This window comes from Onychostruthus taczanowskii, unplaced genomic scaffold, assembly GCF_017590055.1.
Source record: "Onychostruthus taczanowskii isolate IOZ18803 unplaced genomic scaffold, ASM1759005v1 scaffold1, whole genome shotgun sequence".
Classification (NCBI taxonomy): domain Eukaryota; kingdom Metazoa; phylum Chordata; class Aves; order Passeriformes; family Passeridae; genus Onychostruthus; species Onychostruthus taczanowskii.
The window spans coordinates 9765093-9787294 of NW_024496525.1; the positions used below are offsets into that span (position 1 = coordinate 9765093).

The following is a 22202-nucleotide window of genomic DNA, read 5'->3' on the forward strand; positions in this document are numbered from 1 at the left end:
CCTACCTGTCAAAATAGTAGGATAATTAAGAGAATATAGCACCAACACCCTAAAGATTAAAGAGGTTATTTCAATAAAGACAGCTGACAGACTTACATATCATTTGGGCCATATTTTACAAATGGAATTAGGGCATAAGAAAACAAAGCATATACCTTAGGACTTGGTATGGTCTCATACTAACCACAGATTTTTATTGTTATCTTCACAATGGTAAGGAGATACTATACTTCCTATAAGATGAAAATGGCAGGTAGTCACTTCTCTCAGTGAAGGTTGCACAAGGAATTATAAGATATTTCTGCAATTATACTAGCAGGTACTTGTGCTAGACATCTAACTTCTTCATGTGCCTTTGTAAAGCCACTTTTATAGCCCTAGACACATCCTCCTACCTTCATTAAGACCTGGCTGACTTTAGAGAAGTAACAGGAGTACTCAGAGAGGAAGCATGAAATTGAAATGAAATCAAGTGACACTTCCACCCCCCTGAGCCTGAGCTGTCTTTCCCAGCTGCTGGAGAACTGTCTCACAGGTTTGTAAATGTCTCAGAGTTGAGTAAAGCAGAATCTTAGGGACTTACCATCATTACACACAACTGCTCTATAGGGACTGCCACACACAAAGATGGAAACAGAGTGTAATAATAATTTAGAGAAATGCAAAAATGTGTTGAGAGATAAACTGAAGAGAGGACTCTAGGAAACTGAGTCCTAGGCCTGATCTTATGTAATAACACATAACCTTTACTTTCAAATTTTATATCTACTTTCCACTGGAAAAAGCAGTTAACTCTGGTCAACACAGTGAAGGAAAGTTAAAGGATTCTGAGAAACTGACAGCTAAACTAAGAAAGCATGAGAGTAAAACAGTTTGAAATACTATGATACAAAATTTCCAAAAGAAAGTAACTAGCAGCACACCTCAAGGGGAAGGAAAAAACCTGGCAAATTATTAAAGTCACAGTTAAAACACAATTAAATATTATTTAATATTATTTTCAAATTTTCATGACAGGAAAGAGAAATTCCTATTTTCTTATTGGCAGCACATTCTAAATTAAAAGGCATTTATTTTTAACAGAATTTTCTAGAATAACTTTGTGTCAAATGGCTGATTCCATCCAAACAGTAAAGACATGCAAAAATTATGAAATTCCAGTAATACTTGTGCAGGGGCAGAAATAATTTTTTTGTAGAATCCGTATTTCCCCCTCAAAAGCTGCCTTGTGGTATTTTTAGCTTTTTTGGTAGCTGAAAATTTAGATAAGTGTGAGACCATTTAAATGAACCAACAGTGGAAAGAGTTTTAACCAGAAACTGCTACCAACAGTGAAACAGAACCCCGTAAGAAACTAAGTAATTCCACTGCTCACAGAATAGTTTATTATTATGTTGAGGTTATCATCTACAATTACATATTAATAAAAAATAGTTATTATATATAACTAAGTAAAATAAATTGTTATTATATATACTTAACACTTTAATTGTGTGTATGTGTATATATATATATGTATATATGTGTGTATATATTAAAATATATATAAATATAAATATATATAATAAAGAATACACAGATGACTAATTTTATTCACTCACTGCCATTCTTATGTAGAATAAAATATTCACTTTTCAGGTAAGGAAAATAAATTTTTGAACTATCTGTATTTCTCTACAATCTAAGAAGAGACCTTTGGTTATCTGAATAAAACCCTACTATGGATAACTTTTTTTTTTTTTTTTTACTTACCTTGCTACCATTTCCTTTTCCTTATTTGATGCATATCCACTGCTACTGAGGATTTTTGATGGAGAAGACAAGAAGTAGAGGCAGTGATTTGTGAAGTATTGATCAACTAATGGTAAAAGAACCTAAGAAATACAGACACAAAATGTTTTTTTTACAGAGCACAATGGTAAATGTAACAGCAACACTTTGATGGTCACAGTTCATAAAAATAATTTTAGTTCTTTAACAACTGTATTTTTTTATTGCAAACACAAACTCATATAAATTAAAAACTCAAGTCTTAAAATATTATTCAAAAGTGCATAAATAGTAAGCAGACCTCCACAGAGATATCTCTTTTGGATCTAATACTGCATAGGAGCATTTCTGCTAATTAGATGATATACACTTCAGTGATATCTTGTGGTAAAAGAATCAGACTAAATGTATATATTCAGTGAGAGTATTTAATATCATGTAATGAATAATCTGCCTTTTAAATTTTATGTTCCTTCTCATACAAAAAGAGATATATTGAAGTATTTTGAAATACTTGAATCCAGCAAATATACTGAGATATTTTTGAAGACATTTCAAAATACTTGATAACAGTTTAATTATTTATCATAAAAAATTGAAAATATATATTTCTATTATGTGAAAAATAGTCTAAGATTATAAATTTGCATATTCTGTATAGTGGAACATATATGAACTTGAAATAATCACTCACTTTAGCAAAGAATTTTATTTCTTGGTCATGTGGAGATTTTTCAGTTTTCCCACTGGTTACAATGGCTTCTGCAAGGATACAATCAAGGCAGACACAAATAAGAAGCTTTCTAATAATAAATAACACAATAGATCTTTCAGACAGACTTGAAAAATTAGTTTTACTCAAAAATAAAAGAACAGAAACTGCTTATCTAGTTACAAATGTTCAATAATTTAATCTTCAAATTAAAAGACATGATTTAAGTTTCTTAAATGCAATAAAAATAGTGATCACAAAAATGTAAACTTATCAATCAAATATTTAAATTTCAACAATTCTAACTATTTTAAAAATAAAATCTGCAACTTACCCAAATGTGCAATAAACTCTTGAGCAGAATCAACATATTTTAAAATTTTCTTCAGAAACTTAAAGGCAAACCTCTTTTCCATGGATGAAGCATCCAACTCCATGTCGTTCAAGCCCCTGTTTTGAAAAGGATTGAGAGAAGTAGCATTGGTGATGACAGTAGTGCAAATGGTGACAGTACTATGAAGCATTTCATGCCTTATTTTTTTATCATGGTAAATTTTCATGAGAATGAGAAAATGACCATGGTAACACTTAATTACCAACTATTTAGGAGGAAACAGAGAAAAAAATGAACTGACTTTAATAAGAGGTATGATAGCTTATGATTAAAATATCCAAAATACATGTATTTTAGGATAAGAACTTTAGAGTTCTACCTTATTGCACAAACAATAACAAAGTAATGCATTGGTCACTCAATTTCTATTGCTGGCACATTTACATTCCAAGTGTTTGGGAAGTCAGCAGTTGCATCTTTACAAAGTCAGCCTAAGTTCTACTATTCAGTTTTTTAATCACTGTTAAACTTGGTTTTGTCATTTAATTTTATGAAGGGGCAAAGCTAACATTACTTCAGATACCGAATGGAAGCTTAAATGTAAGTAACAAACTATTATTATTAAAGTATTTGAAAAATTTCAACATAATACAATAATTTCTAGAGGCATGTATTGTTTATTCTTTAAGATAAATTCATATACATAAATCATGGCTGATCATACAAGATATTAAAGAGGAATAAAAATATGTGTGGTTGTCTGGGCCTAGATTTAAATTACTGGATTTGATTTTAAATATGAATGAAACTTACATGACCAAAATTCTAAAATTCTTAGGATTACACACAAATTAATATTGGAAGGAGTAGGTTCAAGGATTGAAATCTCATCATGACCCTGTACAATCAAATTATTTAATATGAATTAACAGCTATGTATGCTTGAGAAGCATCTTCTCCTGTCTCACTTTCACAAAGGAGGCTAAGTACATATCTGTATTTTCAGTGAGGGCACTATAAATATTATGTTTTGGAGTTTTTAAGAAGTCCTGGTTCCTAAGAGGTTACACATACTTTCCTAAATATTAAAAGATGTTGATAGGTCTGTGGAGCACAAAAACAATATCCAAAGACCTTGCAGAGATTTAAAGATGTGTAACAAAATACTATGTTGTTTCTAATACATACTTGAATAAGGCCTGAGAGATTTATCTGTATGTCACAAACACACAAAGTGTTTCAAAAATGTTCTCAGCAAAGAGCAAAAAACACAAAAACAGAGGCAGATGGTGTGTATATGATGTACACATGCTGTTCCGCCTATACATTTCCAATTATAAACAATTCCTATGTTTTAATGATTAGTCCAACATTTTCACAAATGACATCTTGAAATGTGATAATTGCATTGATTACTTCAAAAGATTTTTAAAATATATATATATGCATATATTCATCTGAAGAAAACAGTGAAAAAAGGATAATTGTAATTCATCCTGATACAGACAATCACAGCAAACCCTTTGCCTGTATCATGAAGGGTTAGAACAGACTTTTTCAAGTTGATTTGTCCCATGATATAACACTGAAAAAATTGATTTCCTGACCCAAACACATGCAGCTGCACAATTTGAGCATTTCCTTTGGTGTTTCAGAAGATCATTAATTTGCACTAAGCAGACCAACTTTTCTTATTCAATGGCTCTGAAGCAGCCATGGAGGTTATAAAAGTATTTGGTGGAGTAATTACATTTTGGGTTCAGGCTGAGAGCCTGCATATGTGGCAGGAGGGAATTTTTCTCTGTAGTAATACAGAAATGTATTTAGAACTGTTTTCTCTCTCTTAGAAATATTATTAATTCTTGAAGTGAACAATGTTATTTTGAAGATCCTAAAAATGGTTTTTATAAATTTCTGAGTATACTTTCAATAGAGTCAAAGACTTGAAAGGTAGAAATAAATGAAAACAGGAAAGATCTTATTCAATACATGTACAGAAAAATTTGTTCATGGATACAGTTTAGTTCACAAAAATGCTTAATGCCAGAAAATTGAGGTTTCCTATGTATTCAGGAGTTTCACATCCAATAAAAGAGGAGAGTTATAGTATAATAATTTACAATTCCATCATATAAAGCCACATGCTACAGTAAGAAGTCCTCACAGACCAGCTTACTTTGAGACACAGCAATTCATGTTGCAGGAAAACTAAGGATGTCTATGCTTTTTGCTAGAGTAGAAGTTAGTGCCCACAAAGTAGAGCCACTTTGTCTTATTACTTTACAGAACTCAAAGCAATATTTTTTTCAAAAACTGGATTAAAAAGCAGTTTTACATAGAAATGTTTCAGTATCAGACCTCAGATTAATTTTCCCGTGATCCTTACAGACACTGCTGGCTGCTAACTTAGACATTTAAAATTATCCTCTTGTTTAATTACCCTACTGTTGCATTTTGTATTTACTATGATCACATACTTATTAAAAATGTTGCCTGAACATGCTGTTTTAGAAGAGTTTCTGAGCATGAAAATACCTCTGATTGATAGAAGACATGCCGAACAGTAATTATGTTAATAACTGCCAGCCTGCAGTGAGATAAGATTAACATGCTGGTTTGGGCACTGAATGCAAGCAAGCATCTGAAAAAATGTGCAACTTACCGAGATATGATTATACCATTGACTTGAAGGAATTTAAACAGCTCTTGTGCCTTTTCACGGTCCCGTGATTTCTCCTTGGCTGTCAATGTGTCATAAGGTACCAGTAAAGGATGACTACCTCCACCTTTAGTAAGTTGAAAGAACGGTAAGTTTTTCTACTCTAAGATTTATTCTGCTTCATATGCAAAAGGAATTATTCATTTTTGATTGTCTTACACTGTCATCTTTCTTCTCCCTCATTCTTGTCTTTTTTGGTGTGGTTTGCAGGATTGTGGCTTACCTTTGCTTTCCAACTCCATTTTCTTCTTTTTGGCCCATATATTATGGTAGTTTTCTGCCATTACCTCAACCATTCCCTACATTAGCAGCAGAAAAAACAATAGCTAAGATTAGGTGACGATTAAAAATTCTATAACGCTACATAATTTCACAGTCTTAAATCTACACTCTTGTGATAAAGAAACATCATAGTTAAATGGAATTTTTATATTCAACTGTTCTTTGAAGTCAGCACAAGCACAGGATACACATATTATAACATGCTATTGACAGCCCCTTCTCTAGCTTCATGCTTAATTTTTTCTGGGAACTCAGGAAGCACCAATGGCATGAACAGTGAAAAATTCATCTTTCACTATGTAAATAGCATGCACCCTTTCAACAACAGCTTACCATAATTGCAGTCACAAATATTCTCATAAAACCTAACAAAATTCAACTTAATAATAGTGAAACTAAGTACATCCATTCCTTTCAGCATAATGTATGCAAAACAGAAATACGAACCTGAAGCTCCCTAGAAAGTGCCACATTAGAGAGATCAAGTGGTGTTGGGCTATACCCATTTCCCTGCAGGGGAAAAGAAAATTATTCTCAGATAAAATAATTTCAGATAAAAGAACCAAATATTCAACTACAACATCTCTGTTACTGACTCTGTTACTGACTAGCACCATTACCAATTATATACTTGTAGAAACTGTTCACCTATTTTTCAGTGTTCTGAAGGCACTGGATGATCAAGAGAATGGGTTTGCTAGTGTGGAAACATGCAAGTTGCTGCAGTTACTTAGATCTCTCTATTCACAATAGGTGGCAAGCTGCAAAGAACTAAGCTTTTAGCCTCGGAGAAAACCAATCATGAGACATACAAGATGTGCCTTCAAAACATGACAGAACCACGTGGGAACAGCCTGAGTGAGCTAAGAATGAGACAATACAACAAAAAGAGAAATTATTTTCTTGAGGAATTTAAAGACTAAGAAAAAGCAGGAGTGTAATATATGAACACAATCTTAGCTGGTTTAAGTGAGAAAGTTCCAGTTCAAAAACCTATCAGAGGTGCATGTAAATGTGATGGTTACATATAAATCAGTGATTTCAAATGTGTACTCAAGTTAATTATGTGCTGAAAACCTCTACTCTGTCATGTCTTTGTCATGCATTTTCTTGGCCAAGAAGGCCCAGCTGCAGGACAAGTTCAACTGGCTGGAAGCAGAGGTTCCAGAGACAGTAGAATTTCCTGTAAGGGAGTGAGGTTTGCTGAAGAGAAGAGAAATACTGAAGTATTATGTTCTAATGAGTGCTCAGAGGCCCCTTGTGGTAAGCAAATAGTGGGCCTGGAGAAGGAACCCAACACAGGCTTAAGGTGCCAGGTGCTGGTGCTGACAGGATCAGTGCTGGTGCAAGTGTACGTAAGGAATTAGCTTGTGACACAGCTTTGCACACTCCTTCCAGGACTTGTGCCCAATGCACTGCTTCTTAACTCTCACTGTATTTATGTACAAATGTGTGCAATTCACCTCGAAGGGTACAATAACAATTCCCCAGCACTTGTCATAATTTCAAACAGCTTTCCTCCTCTAAGACATACTGACCAGCAGCCTCAACATGTGATTACAAAAATCTACAAACAGAAAAAATAATCTATCATCACCTGAAAATTTTGCCTTTAGATTAAAACAAACAAACAAACAACCAACCTGTAGCAACTGTGCAAACTAATTTGTCAGTCATTATTATAATCTTAACAAAAGCCCATGCTAGCCTCTTCTGTTTGACCAAACAAAAAAATTTCTGTTTATTTTTTTATAAAATTAAAGACTTTAAATGCTTTGTCAGTTTTCTTTGAATGACTATATTAAAAGCTTTTCAGTTCTTCTAAGAAAATTAATATCTATGGTCTCTTATAGCCTCATTGTCTTAAAAGTTTTTTGGAATCCCCTCTTTATTATGGCACAGTGTTTATTATAGTGACATGACTTCCAAACTTAAAACTCTATCTCGCTAAAAGAATATAAAATTGACATAATTGTTTATAATTTATTGGTAAATTAATTATCAGGCCCTTTGTTTTCTAAAATCAAGGTGTTCCACCTTACCTGACTAGACTGAGATATGCTACGAAGCTTTTCATTTTCACGCTGATGTATTATTGCTTCTCCTCCCTCCTTGGTCCTTTCTAGGCTCCATCCCAAGGCCAACATGGTTTTCAAGGATTCTCTGGCAGGCCAACGATAAATTTCCTTTTCCTTTCGAGAAAAAAATGCAATATTCTTTCTGTATTTAGTAAGTAGCAAAAGCACAATAAAAATATTCTGTCCTTCTCTACTAAGTGCCACATACCACAAAATTACAGAAAATTTGTATATTGTATGAGAACACAAAATATAGTTCTTTGTACTTGAGAGAAAAGCTTTGAAATACCTATAATTAAAAAAAAATATTCTTAGTGGCATTTATTGCTGGGATAAATGTTAGAAACTAAAAGCACTGCAATGAGCTTTTAGTTTAGCCCTGGAGCAATAATATAGATTGGACATGGAAACTTATTTATTGATTCCACCAGCACAAAATAATTAAAGAAATGATGGTACTGTGAGTGCTAAAAATTGGTTAAACAAGTATGTGTCTTCAAATGCCTCAAGCACTCAAGACCTTTTTTTAGTCTTCCTGTATTTATATCCACTCACAGATACAGAAGGTTACTGAACTATACAGGTCTTCATACAAACACAGTTACCAATCAAAAAAATAGGCAATAGCCCATATTCCAATGCTCCTCTGAAAAGTAAAAGTGTTAGAAAAAGTCTGAAAATTTGTGGCAAAATTCTGAGTATGCCATATTAAGGCTTTTCAAATCAATTAAATAACAGTACTTCAGGTTGTATCATAAACCAGTTGCTCAAAATGATAGCTTTTAGGGATATACCTGATTTTTATGTTCAAAAGCTCTAATTTCAGACAATACAGAAAATTCTCTTAGAACTTCTTAAATAACAACCAGCAATGCTTTGGTTCCTCTCCAAAGGTTCCAAAGCAATTTACAAACCTTAGGAAACTCAACCTCTTTAATCCCTCTTGATTCTTGTCATGTCTATTTTCTGAACAGGAAATATGTGCTGAAGAAGGACATATGTAATTGACTTGTGTCTCCCAGTAATTGCTACAAAAATAAGTAGCAGAATTCAAATTCACTGTTCTGACAACTAAAAGACATTTGTACCTAGTCAAGAAATTCAAAATACTTTAAATGTTTTTCTGCATTTTCAACTGAATCATCTCCTATGCATTTTTTACATTTTTCTGCCATCTTTCTGGAAGACAAATTTGCCTTCATATATGTTAAATTACACTTTCATTAAGATCCAGGAGTTTCTGCCAGTCATTCCTCATCCATGGAAGCCTGAAAAAACTCTGCTACTGATACTTCTGAATTCACATTTGACCAGGCCTATGAAGAAACAATTATCATTATGTTAATGTAAGTAAATTATACCAGGCTCAGTGTAATATTAACTGAAAAATCATTTCAGCATGAAGTTGTACCTATTTACTGTAAGAATTCTTATTGGTTCCTCTGCCTGACATTTAACAGAATATATTTGAAATGGACTTTTAAAAGCACACAAATCAATCTATTTCATATGGATGGAGCTGAAATTTCCTCTATTACCTTTTCAGATAAAGTTTTGAAAGGCCTTATTAATGGGTGAGTTTTCATATTTTCATCCAGTGAAACACCATATTTCCATCCACTATTAGTCTGAAAAAGAAAAAAAAAACCAAAAAACAACCACAAACCCCAGTGAAATAAGATGAGAACAACATGGGTGAGTGAGAGCAAATTAAGCAGTTTCCTTTGTCACATCAAGCTGCTAACCCACTCCAAGAGCTGCTCAGTGCCACAGGGGAGGAGCATGCATCTATCTGTGGACACACAGGAACAAAACATGCCTGAGACAGAAGGGATGCCAGCAGTGGGCTGTGGGTCTCATGACACCAGTCCTGAGCCTAATGTACACAGGCCCCTTTCAAGTGGACTCATGCATTGAGAAAGCACTGACTGTCCCAAAATACAATAAATATACTGTCCCAGTTCTCTGGGAGACCAAAGTCAGAAACACAGAGAAGAATATGTAACGTGAACAGATCAAGAACTGACGAATGTGACAAATGAATCCTTTACCTTAAACAAAAGTAACTGAAATTTATGGTTTGAAATTATTCTGTATATATTTAGGTATACATATGTATGTGTACCTTCCTCTACACATTTGCATACATAGGCCCTCCCAAACAAGAGAATTATTTTATACAACTCTTCCATAAAATTACTATTCATTTGTTGTTAATTGTTATAATAAATTATTGAAGATTTCATTGTCTTTCCTTGTAGCTTTCTAGAAATACTGAAACAGAAACACAGCACAGTGATAGAGCATTTGGAAAATTATAGAGAAATTCAATACATAACAGGCTTCTTAAAGCTAAGAAGAAAGAAAATCTGCAACTACTTGTCTGAAAAAAAAAATGACATTCAGCTGTACTTTCTTAGATTATAGAGCTGCTGTAGTAAAATTGAATCTCTGATGCCCAGTCAAGAAACACCATTACCATGAAAAGTGATGCCTAAAGAGCTATATATCCTTACCTAAAAGTTTTTTTAAAACTCCAAAGAACAACAAAAACCCATCAAACCCCCAAACAAACAAAAAAACCCCCCTGCAAATCCAAACCATACTCCCTCTTTTCCAGTCCCCTCAAGTCCCTCCTAATAAATTCTTTGAAAAAGTAGCTAATTGCAATGCATTTGTGTAAGAGGTTTCTTCCACATATCCCAAAATAAATATGTAGACATCTATACAATCTGAACAAAGGCCTGTCAGTTAAACTGTCCAGTATTCACCCTAGGAATTTACTAATTTATTTACTAATCCTGCATAGTTGCCAGTCTTAAAATAACTCCTACCTTTTCAAAGGCCCATTTATCGTGGGAATGTTCAGCATACTTGCTTACAATATACTCCAACTTCTCAGGAAGAACAAGGCTGTAAGCAGAGAGGGCTATGGTCACTCAATCATAAGTTACTACAGTCTGATTTACAAAAAAAATGTCAGCGAAAGATAGCACCAACCAAAAATGCTTCACCTTCAAATGAAGGCAAAGCATTTGGCTTGGTAATTCCCTGTTCTTTAAAAGAAATGCCATAAAAAAGGCATAGCTATAATGCCATTTTCAGAGAACCTTTAAGTACATAACAGTCACACTTCTTAGCAACTGAAATTGCAACGGAACAAAAACCTGCTTCACCATAGTCTGCAGGTAAATTTGTTGCTAATTCTTAATAAAGAATAATATTAACATAGAAGTTTCACAATGCATAATGATGGAAGAATATGCCTTTATTAGCAAGACTGAGCTATTGATCCTCAGTTCTTGAATACAAAGTCTGTATTTTAAAAGCAAAAAATTACTAGGAAAGCCAAATCTCTATTTAATCATTCTGCATGATCTGCTTAGTTTGCCATAGCATGCTTCTACAGATCAGTTCTCAAAATTAAGTGAAGATTTAATAAAAATTGGGCTACAGACCAGTTGAATCACCAGATTTTTGTGATGTTGTACAAATTGTCATAAGCTTGTGCAAAATAATGATAGTTTCTTATTTATCTATCCCAAACATTTGAACTATTGGGCAATAGGGTACTTAATAAATATAGAATTTACTATTTTCTCTGCAGACATAAGCTGGAAATATTTAACATCTGTTCAGGGCTGAGAAGAATATGGTTTATGTCTGGTAAACAGGACAAGTTTCAGTGAAGTATTTGGCAGAAGGAAGCAAAAATCCCTCTACTACTTCTGAAAGTCTTAATACCACTAACATGTCAGTCACCAGCCAACTCTCCCTACCGAAGATAAAAATGTTAATAAGGAATAGTATAAAAATATTTAAGGGAAGGAAACCACTATGAATTACATGACTCACTTTGATGTGCTGACAGGTTTGGGATCAAAATTTCCTTCTGGATCCACTGAAGTCTGCTTTTCCAAAGTTGACATAATTCGTGTATCTAAATAATCAGGGGGCAAGGCACCAGCTATAGCACTTAGACAAGGCAAAGCCATTCGAAAGAGCTCTGGATCATACTTCTGCAGGAGAGATAGGAACTGGTTGGAAAACCCAATAGAAAAACATGCAAAATGTTAGTGAAATCCAAGCAGCCATAACCATGTACAAATATTAGAAGATGCAAACAAACAGTAAGTCACATTTAAAATTCAAACACAGAGCAAAATTATTGTTGCATGACATCTATTTTCCATTATATCAGCATGATATATTCTTAAGACTACTCAGATTGACAGAAGAATGTGCTGACATTTTGTATGTGTATGCAATACGAGTTCAACTCGAACTTTCTTTGGGCAATGAATGCCTGTACAGGGAGGATCAAGAGTAGTTTGACTAGGTACAGAGCATGATCATCTGTAAAAGACTGCTTTAGTTCCTGCAGAAGTAGCAGAAGTCGTTGTCATTTTGTCTCTCTTCCACCCTGCACTGTTTCATTTTAAAATATCTTCATTAAAGGAAATTTTGATTTACTGTAGCAAAGTAATTTCATTATTTTTCATAATATCAAACCTGTAAATAGCTTAGAACAAAAAAGAATAGTGGAGAATACTGTAGGTCAGCAGATCAGATTTATACAACTCTTCTTCCACTAACTACCATTGGGCAAACAACCATTTACAGAAAAATAAAAATGTTGTTATAGAGAGCCACCAGCACTGGCAGAAACATATCATGTTAATTTATTTGTTAAAATTGAGGATGCACTAATTGGAAACATTTGATTGCATCAGGCACTCCAGACACTTTTCACGCTTGTGAAAGCATTAAGATAGGGGAAAATGTTACTAAAATCAAATACAAATTAAGCTTAAAAAGCCATTTCAGAATAATGCAGAGACCATTTTTATTTCCATATTATAAATCAGAATGCCTAGAGGAGCAATCATCTAAATCTTTAGCTTAGAAAGAGAACATAAATTCAGTGAGGCACAATGAATATGATTTTTATTGTAGTAAAGCAAAAACTGATTTTTGATTGGGCTAAATTTTGATCCCAAGCAAGCACAAAAAGTGTTTACTCAGGAGGACATTTCTCATATCAGAAATGCAACTTTTTTCTTACTGAGAGAAAAACTGAGTAAGTGTGAAAGTCCCAATATCACATTATGCAACAGAAAAATGGAAATGTGTTTATTTCGTAATATATTGCATCATATCTCTTCAGCTGGGCAATAGCTGAACAACTAAAGAAATGCAAATATATATTTGAAGACAGGCAATGTAAATTTATTCTGCATATACCAACAATTTGATAAGCACATACATATATTTATTAAAATTAATTTTATGTCAGTAAAAAGTAATTTAAAATGTTTAGTAGAGCCAAGATAGGAGAGCAGACAACACTGACATGTTAGTGAAGTGAGAACTAAACATTACATGTGCTTGTGTATATATATATATAGAGAGAGAGAGAGAGGGAGAAAACATATATACACACACATACGTTTCTCCTCATTAGTAGTGTAAAGCTTACGAGTATATCAAGCAAAGATTTAACATTTCCTCGGTTCAGAGAGAATCTTTCAAGACTCAGTGTTCAATTTTTCACTTAATTAAAAGCATTCATTGCTGTATCTCCCATATTAGATGAAACAACCATTAAAAGAGGAGTTTTCTCATCTTGGCACAGCAAATTATCACTATAATGCTTTTATATCCACCCCATAATGTAATGTGAATTGCAGCCATTACCTTATGAGACAAGGAATCAAATATTCCCCAGAAAAGCTTTTCAGTTAAATGTAATTCCTCTTCTGCTGCAATTCCATAGCTTCCCATTCCTGAAGGCAGACAGTAATATTTCCAGCACTGCTCATAGTGATTTGTCAGAAGCTAGATTTTCAAGAAATAAAAATGCTTGTGAAACATTGCTATTTAACAAAATAAAAAACTGTTATGCTAAACAGTTACAGGAGTAGTATTATTTGTGTCTGTCTTCATTTCCAATGGCTCAGAATAATGGTTTTATTTTTCTTCTTTTTCTTTTTGGAAGAGTAGCAGAGCCCATATTGTGAAAGTATAAAGCCTGTACTATCTCCAGCTCCTGCTGTGGGATTCTCAATGATTACAGGGAGTAGCAAACTTTCAGAATTATCACCATTTGAGTACAGACTAGCTCACAGGATGAAAACAGAGACAATGAAATGGGTATAAGGCAGGACATGATAGGTTCTGCTGCAAAGTTTTACAAATTCAAATTGATTTAACTCCTGTCATTTGTAGTTGATGGCTTCTGTGTTATTCAGAACACTGCAAAAGACACCTGCAGTACACCTTCTTGGCTGTGGCTGTTCAGCTCTGGAAAAATTGACAGAAAAAACTATCACACAGGAAATCTGTGCAGTTAAAGTGCTAATATAGATGATTATTGGCACACTTTCCACATAATTTCAGATTTCTACCGGTTTCTTCTGTAGAACTAAAAATTCTTATCCCATAAAAACTTTAAAAATCTCTTTTAGTATCAGACTAGAATCTTGACATTTTATTTTTTATTGCAATTCTGCATAAGAAAGGAAAATAATTGTGAAAAAACAGACCAAACACTCCCTCTATACCACACTTTTAATCAAAAATTATTGCTGCTCCAGAGCATGTTTGTGAATATGGCAGCTCTGCTTTAAAATATGATAAAATTTCAATTCTTTCAGAAAAAGATGCAGACCTTAGATCAGGCTGTTTTATTAAAAAAAAGAAAAAAAAAAAAAAAAAAAAAAAGAAAAAAAACCCGACAAAAAAATTTTAAAAAAAAAAAAAAAAAAAAAAAAAAAGTGAAACAAACCTGACAGAATAGTTCTAAATATGATTAATTTATCATCTAACAATTGTAATTCTGTTTTACAGCACAAAAGAAAAACTAGATAAAACTTCAGTTACAGATTACTCAGAAATAAAAGGTGAATTTTCTTCCCTGCATCCTTAGATTTCACTCAAATCCATTTCTTAGATTTCACTCAAAATTCATTCCTGGACCATGCATCCCACCAAGAGCTATTTTAGTTCATATAGCAGAAGAAGAAATCTCAAGATAACACTCATGTTTAAACTGATACATTGAAATACTTTTGCTGAAGCAACAGGAAAGGCAACAGTTCACCATACAAAACATCATAATCACCTTACTCTTTGCAAAAGCATGATTTAAAAAATTTTGCAAACGTTACATTTAATTTGAAAGACTACAATATAACATTATTTTCAATTCAGAAGTAATTTTACATTGCTTTATCCTTCCCATTCTTATTTTAAAAACAAGACAACAATATTTTCTTTTGAAGTTTTATGCTGGATGCATGTACAGAAAATAAAGTATTTACCTTGAGAGGCATTTTACAGTATTCATTGAGCAGGGGCACATCAAAAACCAGCCTTCTCAACAGCTGTTGCAGCATAGAGGGACGCAAATGGCTGTAATTAAAAAAAAAAAAAAATAGATGTTGTCAGCAAAATTCATGCAGTTCAATGTAAATGAAATAATAATTGAAGTCAATTTGCATATTGGGAGACAAAACACTCATTAAAAGTATTTTGAAAAAACAGTGCTAGGTACTTAAGGAATCTCACTATCTAAGGACATAGCACAGAAATTGGGCTGCTTCTGAACCCTCTTAAGTGAACAGACAAATCTACATTTCAGTTCCTGAGATAACACTGGTCATTTATTTTATGCAAGAAAAAAATAGTCTTAGGTCTACACTACAGGCAAAGAAACAAGTTGTTAAAATACCTATCCTGCACTATAGAAATTAATTTGTACAGCGGTATCATACATACTGGCAAATAGCAAGCAGACATTCCTCAATAGCGTCTCTTTGGGCTTTTGTGAGGGACCGTCCCTTGGATAACCTATATATTGTGTGGAGCGTGGAGTCAACCAGAGAGGCATGATGCTCTGTTCCAGAAAAAAGGGGAGCACATCTCTTGAGCAGAGGAAACACAGCTGAGCAAATGTATCTATTTAGTGCGAGAGCTGCCTCTGTGGTGCTGAGAGAAACCTGTATGAAGGAGCAAATAAGCGTGAGTGTCACTCTAAATATGAAGGCTATAAAACATAAAAAAATGTAATAGTCCTTAAGTCTCCTGAGTGACTGGGTGCTAACAATGTTTCCAGGACATATATGATGACCAAAGTAATTTCTTTTTCAACTGGAGAAAATTCAAGCCATCCATTTATGTTCTATCTCTTGCACCCCTGCACTCTGAACAAATAGCAGCAGAAAAGAATATGTAGCCTCTATCTTGAAACAGGTTAGAAAACCCCACTAAGCTTTAAATAACACTTGGCATCTCAATTTCTTCATACACCTAGATTTTCAGTGTAATTATTGAAAACAAACATGAAATAAAAGCAATCATTAGGCCTATTGCAGTATACTCAATGTACTTATTGAATTACTGTATAGCCTGTATCACAAGATTTTAAACTACTTTTACACTTTATACACTGAATGTTTAAATCAGACTTATGCAGTATAAATTTATAGTGAATTAATATTGATTTTGTTTTATAGTGAGCCTACAATGTCTTTTTCTAAAGGCTGTTTTTACTTGAAATTCCAGGTTTTTTACACTTACAGAGCCACTATATCCAGCCATTTCACCTAAACTCAATAATGAAATACATACTGTATCCAAAGAGGCAGAAGCTCTTAGATCTGGTAAAAATCCAACTTCCAATAGGTGAAGGAGGAAGCTTTGGTCCTTAATACCATAGACACGGTCCAAGAAGAGTACCATGGGTGCTTTATGATCAGGACAGAAACTAGCAGACATGTCTGGCTCATTTACTGTGCCATCTACACAAACATACAATGCACTTTTTAATAGTGGATAACTGATAAAACAAGAAACACAAAGGCAATGAAACATATGGTAATTACATTTAATATGTAAAATCACATACTCAAAGAAAATTACATTCTTGTTCAGTTTTGTTCTATGCTGAAAAACAATCATTTAGAACAGAAAGTTTTTATCATTTAGAAACCCCTATTATTTTGCGATTATCTTTCACTCTTAAATGAAAGCATAGAAATTAATGGATAATGTGGAAATACAAAAGGGACTGAGCCAAATCTTAAATATCTTGCCTAAGGAGGTAGTGTCTCTAAAGCCACTGCTGGAGGCAAAGTATTGGCCCATTGTGTGATCCTTTAAAGTATTTCTTACTTTCTTACATTATCTCCTCTATAGGAGCAAGTATCTGTGCCACTGGAGCAGCTCTAATTGATGCAGATCTAGTTAAAATTTGAACAGTTCTCTGCTTACATTCAACAAACAAAACTGCTCTATTTTTCATCTGAAGGCTAATGTGGCAAAAGACTTTCATAAAAGATAAAAGGTCTAATAAAATTATTGAAGTTACCTTTGTTAACTGTGGACAACTTTAGTGGTATACTTATAATCCCCACCAAATCTTCAGTTGGCACTAGGGATCGAAGGATTGACCTGATTCGAATAGCTTCCCCTTTTCCACTTTGAATAAGCTGTTAGAAAAATTAATCAGTTAGAAAATTTAGTACTGAGGGACATAAGAAAGTTTTCTTCAAAATATTTGTATTAATATGATTTTTTCCAAACACCAGAAGAAAATGTATAGAAATTCAATTTATCAATTTATCCAAGAATGAATGAACTTGCCAAATTCAGCAGTTCCTACATTTGTATCTGGTCTTATTTTTATATAAAGGATTTCACAATATAATGAATTCCCAATAAGGCAAAACCTCCACATTGGTAAGATTCCTAAACCAACCAGATATGGTGATGAAACCAAAACTTATGAAATGTCCATGTTACCTAGGGAACCCATGGTGGCAAGTTTTGAGCTTGCTTTTTTACACTACAAACGGATGCAGACCTGTGTGATGTGTCCATGCATTTTTCTAGTATTTCTATCCTGCAAAATTCTTCAAAAGGCATTTACAACAATGAGGTGAGCAATTCCTTTCAACTTCTAGCAGAGATCTGGTATCTATAACCTGTGTCTGAAAATCTCTACCAGTAATTTTCATAACATGAAACTGCTGTGTCTGGCAACAGAGCCACATATAGCTAATAAACTTAATAGCTTTTTTAAGTGTAAGTAGGGAAACTGCAAGCCAAATTTCTTACTCTTATTGTATTGAGATAAAGAGAGGATTTTAAGCTACTAAAGAACTTTAAGTGCCAACAAGGAACAGTCAGTCTAATTAAAACCAAGTCTTGCACGTGGCTGTTGCAGGCATTACGGTTGAAACAGTTATTTTACATATTTTTCCATATATTCACAAGCGTGGGCACCATATTTCATCAATGCACACAAAAAGCAGCCCTCTATCACATTCTTATGAAAATTATTTTATGGCTTTCTAGAGAATAATAAAGGTTCAATTTCAGAAGTTATTATAGTGGTCACTTAATTGTGCAACACTTGTAGTTCATATTTTTGATTTCATCATCGTTTAAAAATTACCAAAATTTTAGATAAATAAAAAAAAGCATAAGAGAATCAAAAGACCATGGTTCTTTATAAACAGCTTGCAGCTTGTCTCTACTTAGATACAGCAAGAAACCATAAAATCTACCTTTGAAGGGAAGAAGGATTCGAATAGAGAAAGGTTTAGTAAAACATGTATAATTATGTTTACAAATCTCCTTACATTTTCTGAGCAAGTGGTAGAATGAACTTACATGCATTTCTGGTGCACAGCGTCCAAGTAAATCTATGAGAGCTGAGTAAAATGACATGATTGCATTTCCCATGTGCACAGTCTCCTCTTCCTCCTCCTCCTCATCACTAAAAAGTTAAGAATAACATTGAGCATTTTTACTAATCTACATCTTATAGCTCTTCTCTGGAGCTAGAGACATGATCCAGAGACTATTCACCAGATATACTCATTCCTTTGGCTCCAGACGAAAGGGTTTTTGTCCCTAGGGTAAGCATACAGGCTAACTGTAATAGCTGACTTCACATGAGCCTTCTACCTTCCTCTTTTACTTTAGCTTAACTTTAGCTTCATTCCACAGCAGTCTTCTCATTTGTTTTGTCCTTTGGGCTTTTTCTCTCTGTAACTCTTATTCCACTTTTATCTAGCTAATGCTTTATGACTACCATATGACAACTGCTTGTGGATGTGAATTTCTAATTCTCTCTGTCTGTCTAATGCCCTACACAACAGGGTCTATTATCCACATACTGCCAGCATGATTGAACCAGCTATTAAATCATCACTTGCCAAATAAGCATTCACATTTACTTACCCTTCTCTTTTATATGCCTGGGAAGGAAGGTCACGACTAGGATTCTCTGAGATCCTGATAGCTTCCTGCATAGCAGCCAGCAAACCATTTCCTCCTTCTCCCCTAAGGTCTGGCCCGAAGCACTCTGGCCGTCGAATGAGGAGCTTGACAACAACACTTGCATTTTCCTCAACACTTTCACCTGAGGACCGAAAAGCACTACACATATTTTCTCCTGAAAGGTATTCTTAAGTCAGAAGAAAAACTGCATTTTCTCCTAATTGTTGCAAAATATAAATCAAGTCCTTATCCTAAGGCACCAGAGCTGAGACTCCCCTGCAGTCTGTGGTGAGGCAGATGTGCCCCCGCGGCCCATGGAGGTGCACAGGGATGCAGAAATCTTCCTGCAGCCCATGGAGGAGACCCCATGTTGGAGCAGGCTCCTGGCAGAGTCACCTGCAGACCTGTGGAGAGTGGAGCCCACGCTGGAGCAAGTTTCCTGGTAGGACTTGTGGGGAACTCACACTGGAGCAACCTGTCCTGGAAGGACTGCACCCCATGGAAAAGTGCCCCACAGTGCAGTAGTTTGTGGAGAATTTTTGCCCATGGGACAGACTCACATTGGAGAAGGTTGTGGAGGATTGTCTGCTGTGGGAGGGACCACATGCTAGAGCACAGGAAAGATTTTTCTCCCAGAGAGTGACAGGAATATATTGATGTAACCCCTATTCCTGGTCTTCCCGTGCCAAGGAATTCCTAACATGATTTGTTACCGTGGCTACAGGTTAATCTACTCAATTATGTGATTTGCAAAAAAAAAAATTAAGAAAAAAAATACAGCTAACTATGAAGATTAAAAAAAAGTTACAATAATAGGCATACACCAATAGTCTTCTGTTTGTAATGAGGAGACTGTGCTTTAACATCTCTTCAGATTTAATATATTTTGATGGTTAGGAAATTAATTTAAGGGAGACCTTTTGATCAAATCTGGATGCCAAGAAATTAGACTTACTGTTAGCAAAAACTGCAAATCGTAAGAATGACAGGTAACGTTCACCCTCTATTGGGTTCCATCCAATGTCTGGATATCCTTTAGCCAGCAATACTGGACAGCTCTGCAGGCCACAACCTGCCAGGTAGGTAACAACCTGCAATACAGAAGTAATAATTTATTCATATGCTTAGAAATATGTTTCTAAAAATAGCTATAAACCAGAATAAGCACTGTAATTTTTTTTCCCAAGATTTTTTATATTCTGGGTAATTAACTTAAGAATCTAACATAGCTCATTGTTATATCAGTCATAGGGGTTTTTTTTAATTAAAAAAGGCTAGCACTCTTTGTTTCTGAAGTTACCTAATTATATGATGACACAAAAATACAACATGAACAAATGTGGAATGTGAAAAATAGAATAAAATGTTGTATAATCCAGATCTTTTTGACAGTACATACACAACAACTAAAATACTGAACAGCTTTAAAACCAGATCAGTAACCATGTATGGTTTATTTGCTACAACAGCAAAATAAAGATTGCATTAAAAATGTATATAGTATAAATCTAATTTTAATGAATATGAAAACCATCACAATTTTTCAGAAGAATGATAAATATCATTGAACAGTTTTAAGAGTCTGAAACCAGAAAGACTAAAAAATGTTGGTAGTAAAAAAATTTCTAGCACAACGTTTCTTATCAAGAGAAGTATCTTTAACTGAGGGAAATCTTTGAGAAATTATGATGAATTTCTTTAATTATATTAAACTGAATTTCAGCAATATATACAGAATAATTTCCTCATTCATCTAAAAGGAAATTTGCAGATAACTGTGCATTTCAAACAAAATAAAAAATCATATGGTTGTGCAAAGGACAACACATGATCATGAGCACTTAAAATGGGTAATGACCATGAAGAATCTTCCATGAACTTGTAAAAAAAGATATAAATTATAATTTCTCAAAATGGCAGGCAGACAAAATAGATGGCAAAAGGGAAATATATGAAGAAATTATACTTAGTCATTATCCAGCGTCCTAAGAGGGAAAGTTATGAATTTAGGAAGAATTATATGTCAGCTGATACAGTATGCAAATTGCCTCCAAAAGGCTTCAACAGTGGAAAAATGGATTGATGTGGAAAAATGGGTTGATGTGGAAAACTTGCTTATCACAGTATGAAGTAAAGAAGTTACTCAGAGCACTCTGAGGAAAAAGTATATAATTCCTAACAGGACTTGATAGTTTTCAAGCATTTTTTCAGAAGATGTAAGTGAATACATACTTGCAGGGGTCTAGAAATGCAGCTCATAAAAAGTGTGAGAACACCAGTAGAACAAATCTCTTTCTTCTAAGATTTTACGACGTTACCACCAAGCCATATAGTTTTAATCTATTCAGTTTACTATGGTATGGGATACATTTCTTGTGCAATCCTCTACCCTCCACACAGTCTCACACATTTGCAGTAAAAAGAGATTTGTACGAAGCAAAGCGACGCAGAATCCCCAGGCAGGGGCAAAGGAGTGCTGCTTTGTTGCAAAAACCAGGCCTTTTTAAGCAGTTAGCCAACCATCAGCTGCATAGTTAAGTCATAACAAACATAATCCAGCCGACCACCATACACCAAATGTGAGCATGTAATGTTATGTAACTTGTTTTTCTACCTCCAATTCAGCTGAGTCACTTTCCCACAGTCCTCCTTTACTTAGCCAAGTAGCAGGCCTGAGCCATGATTCTATAAGGGTAAAAAGGCCCTTATTTTATAAGGCTTTACCTATATGCAATATGGAGTTTAAATTTGCAATGGCAAAATTTGAAAAGTGAAGTTGTCTACCTGTAATTTGTTTGTTTTGCACACAATTTTTATGGTATAAACTTTAGTCACATAGAAATGCTGTATCGCTCTGTGATTAGGGACTGTCACATCCATCCACAACTAATAGCTAGAGAGCGCTAATTTTTTCTAGTTATTTAGTATATGATTGGTTTACTGAATAACCTCCACATACTGCACCAGATAAAGTTATTGTCTCACCAAAGGTAATACATTGCAGCCAATGCATTACAG

At 34.2% G+C, this 22202-nt stretch overlaps 1 protein-coding gene across 8 annotated transcripts in view; it reads right to left on the minus strand.

Annotated features, from left to right (window-relative positions):
• Positions 1-22202, minus strand: part of RYR3 (ryanodine receptor 3) — a 194068-nt gene that overhangs the window by 60104 nt on the left and 111762 nt on the right. For all 8 annotated transcript variants that reach the window (XM_041409838.1, XM_041409979.1, XM_041410068.1 and 5 more), the window contains 18 exons: positions 20140-20275; positions 19146-19326; positions 18573-18678; positions 17266-17386; positions 16527-16696; positions 15675-15895; positions 15218-15308; positions 13593-13733; positions 11751-11914; positions 10730-10808; positions 9434-9523; positions 7860-8009; positions 6265-6327; positions 5759-5834; positions 5479-5602; positions 2817-2932; positions 2465-2532; positions 1753-1874 (listed from right to left, as the gene is read on the minus strand). In XM_041409838.1, the coding sequence (XP_041265772.1) occupies positions 1753-1874; positions 2465-2532; positions 2817-2932; positions 5479-5602; positions 5759-5834; positions 6265-6327; positions 7860-8009; positions 9434-9523; positions 10730-10808; positions 11751-11914; positions 13593-13733; positions 15218-15308; positions 15675-15895; positions 16527-16696; positions 17266-17386; positions 18573-18678; positions 19146-19326; positions 20140-20275 (2219 nt within the window). The remainder of the gene's footprint in view (positions 1-1752; positions 1875-2464; positions 2533-2816; positions 2933-5478; positions 5603-5758; positions 5835-6264; positions 6328-7859; positions 8010-9433; positions 9524-10729; positions 10809-11750; positions 11915-13592; positions 13734-15217; positions 15309-15674; positions 15896-16526; positions 16697-17265; positions 17387-18572; positions 18679-19145; positions 19327-20139; positions 20276-22202) is intronic.